The 2,500-nt window shown below is 43.0% G+C and overlaps 1 protein-coding gene across 1 annotated transcript in view; it reads left to right on the top strand.

Annotated features, from left to right (window-relative positions):
* Positions 1-2,500, top strand: part of LOC113812512 (glutamate receptor ionotropic, delta-2) — a 17,850-nt gene that overhangs the window by 14,379 nt on the left and 971 nt on the right. The window contains exons 11-13 of the mRNA XM_070136187.1: positions 1-54; positions 1,745-1,840; positions 2,412-2,500. The exon at positions 1-54 is cut by the window's left edge and continues 49 nt beyond it; the exon at positions 2,412-2,500 is cut by the window's right edge and continues 971 nt beyond it. Of these exons, the coding sequence (XP_069992288.1) occupies positions 1-54; positions 1,745-1,840; positions 2,412-2,500 (239 nt within the window). The remainder of the gene's footprint in view (positions 55-1,744; positions 1,841-2,411) is intronic.

Below are 2,500 nucleotides of genomic sequence, written 5' to 3'. Positions count from 1 at the left end.
TACTGGCCGAAGGCGAACAAATGCACTAATGGCGGGAGCAGGTCTCTCATGCAGGTCAGTTCCTAGGGTCACTTCTAGGTACGTCATGAAAGTCATGTCAGGGTATGAGATAGCTTCCCGGGGTGGTATCCGGGTCTGTTTTATAGAGATATTTTCTGTATCCATGTAGATTACTTCTAGGATTATTGTTATACAGGTCACTTGCATTGTTTACAGGTCAGTTCTAGATCCGCCAGGCAGGTTATTTTTCGGGGATCTGGTCACTTCCAGGAAAGTCACTCTCAGGTGGGGATTTTCACTCCCAACGCGAACTAAAGAAATGAAATAATTTACTGTATTCTTGGAGGGGAATATCAACGTACTATCAGGACTCTTCAGCCTGGCAAATGTTTCTAGTCGTCGCCCCTAGATGTCGCAGTGTTCGCTTACTCAAAGCAAAAAGAGACGAAAGGAGGTTTTATTCCTTGCAGACATGAAGGGAAGCGGGGAAGAGGTAGGGAGGTAGCGGGTTAGGTTGGCGATAATAGTTAGATTGCGTGTTGGGTATTTCTTTTCTGTAAAGATATTTCATTATGTCTATCATATTATTGTTATCATTATTAGTATTATTCAAAAGTAGGCAGAAATTGTTGATTATTGATTGATCTGCCTTTCTAATAGGAGCCCTTCTTTATGCAGCAGCGTTAGGCTGCGTTTACACTGGGCGAGTGGCGTCGAGTCGAGTCGCGTCAAGTGAAGATAATTCATGACGCATCATGAATCGCCACCCCAGTTTCAACACTGATCTGCATAGGTCTTTGAATATAAAAAAGCGTCGCATCAAGTCACATATAGAGCTTTTGACGTCAATCAGCGCGTCTGCCGTGGTGTCTTCAAGTCTGCTTGTAGTTAGTGTTGATTTTCCTAATGGAAGGTCCAGCCAGCACCACTAGCTTCTTGAAATTTTCATGTACCATCCTAAAATGTATATTTTTTCTGGATGGTTAACCAAGTCTGGGAATAAATGACAAGCTACCGATGACGAAGCCAGCAATGCAGTTACTTTAGCAAGAGAATTTGCGTCCATTCTCTCTGTAATCAAGTGAGTCACTGTGTAGTTACTTGTCTCAAGTTGATGCTGTGTAAATGGTAAATGCGTCAAAATGAATTGCCTCAGATGCCTTGACGCGACTCGCTCTGTGTAAACGCAGTCTTATGGCTCAATAATAAAATCGTGAGAAATGATTAATAAGAAACTAGTCTCATATTCCGAGTTTTCGGGAAAATAGGTTGTACATGGAAATTTGAAAAAAAAGAACATCCGAAACATATCATTTCTGAGTTTAACGAGAAAAGGGGGGTGTTTCTTCTATCAGTTTCTAGTCAGCCATTAGCCGTCTTAAACAACGAATCAGTCCATCATACATATGCCTGTAAGCGTTTGCGTGCGTGCGTGGACTAAGGGGCCAGAATACAGTTTACAGCGAGTGATTGAGATCCTATCTAGTCCGACTAAACAACGGGAGGTGATATATATAAACTGTAGACTGAGGACTTGAGGCTACTTGTCACCCAACGTCTGCTTGCCATATTTTAATTAATATACACGGACTAATCGATAGATAGATAGACAGACAGACAGTAGAGAGGGAAATAATACAGATACACACATATTTTGATGCAAACGTTTGTTATTTTCACCAAAGGCTGGGAAATACTACAGATACACATACTTAAATGCAAACGTTTGTTATTTTCACCAAAGGCTTTGGATATAGAAGATATGGCTGGTTCGTTCGTCGTCCTCAGCTCTGGCTTCGTCTCCGGTGTCTTCCTGTTGGTAATGGAATACTTCTGTAAGGTAGGAGTTCCGCTGTCAGTGTAGTTACAGCACATAGATATCCTGCAATATGCTTGGAATTGCGTATTACTTTTTGACTCGCTTTTGATATGTTCACATTCATAAACACGCTCGCTCGCTGACACACTCACACTCATACGCACACGTACACGCACACACATACACACACACACATGCAAGCAAGCACGCTCTCTTTCTCTCTCTCTCTCTCTCTCTCTCTCTCTCTCTCTCTCTCTCTCTCTCTCTCTCTCTCTCTCTCTCTCTCTCTCTCTCACACACACACACACACACACACACACACGCACGCACGCACGCACACACACACACACACACACACACACACACACACACACACACACACACACACACACACACACACACACACACACACACACACACACACACACACACACACATATGAATATATATATATATATATATATATATATATATATATATATATGCAAGCACGCCCCCCGCCCCCCCCCCCTCTCTCTCTCTCTCTCTCCCTGTCATTCACTCACACACACGTATATATATTTTTTTTTCTATTTCTATAAATACTCTCCAGTTCAGAAAAGTCGAGAGAGCTCCGGCCCCGAAGTCGAGAGGCAAGACCGAAGACCCGCAGCTGACCGTGGACGAAATCTCGGAGAGAGA

This window comes from Penaeus vannamei, chromosome 21, assembly GCF_042767895.1.
Source record: "Penaeus vannamei isolate JL-2024 chromosome 21, ASM4276789v1, whole genome shotgun sequence".
NCBI classification, from domain to species: domain Eukaryota; kingdom Metazoa; phylum Arthropoda; class Malacostraca; order Decapoda; family Penaeidae; genus Penaeus; species Penaeus vannamei.
This window is presented reverse-complemented; position numbering and strand designations above follow the sequence as displayed.